Source organism: Egretta garzetta, unplaced genomic scaffold (genome assembly GCF_000687185.1).
Source record: "Egretta garzetta isolate BGI_Z169 unplaced genomic scaffold, ASM68718v1 scaffold14, whole genome shotgun sequence".
Lineage (NCBI taxonomy): Eukaryota > Metazoa > Chordata > Aves > Pelecaniformes > Ardeidae > Egretta > Egretta garzetta.
Window position 1 is genome coordinate 1602476 of NW_009259588.1, and position 565 is coordinate 1603040.

General features: G+C 51.5%; 1 protein-coding gene across 1 annotated transcript in view; it reads right to left on the reverse strand.

The window, feature by feature from the left end:
- SALL3 (spalt like transcription factor 3) overlaps nt 1–324 on the reverse strand; it is a 38172-nt gene extending 37848 nt beyond the window's left edge. Inside the window, exon 1 of the mRNA XM_035893499.1 lies at nt 246–324. Within this exon, the coding sequence (XP_035749392.1) occupies nt 246–324 (79 nt within the window). The remainder of the gene's footprint in view (nt 1–245) is intronic.
- Nucleotides 325–565: the final 241 nt, after the last annotated feature.

Below are 565 nucleotides of genomic sequence, written 5' to 3' on the forward strand. Positions count from 1 at the left end.
GCTCGGGAGGCCGGGAGGGAGCCGCTGGGAGGGATGGTTAGTCAGGGGGTGGGCTGCAGAAACTTGGCTAAACTGCTAACTTCTCAGTTCCGCTGCCTCTTCCCCCAGCTGCTCTAATTCCCATTCTCCCGCTGCAGAGTAATTGCGCTCCCATGTTCACCATCACCATAAATCCACCTATCTCCATCCGAAACACACTCACAAAAGGAGAGAGAGAAGGAGAAAGAGGCGCCGGGAGCCCTTACCGTGCTCAGAAACTACCTCCGCTTGCAGCTCTTCGTCCGATTTGAGATGCTGGGGTTTCGCTTGCTTTCGACGAGACATGCTGCTAACTGAGCCGTCTTGACTCTGCTTTTTGCAGAGGCATCAGCGACGTGGAGGTGGAAAGGGGGGAGGAATTGGGAGCGAGGGAAGGGGGGGTGGGGGCTGGAAATAACTGATCGCAAATAAAAGTCGAGTTGCAAAACAAACCAAACAAACAGCAACAGAAAAGGCAACCAACAACAACAAAAAAAAAAAAAAAAAAAAAAAAAAGCTACCCTAACCACCCAACCAAACGTGGAGT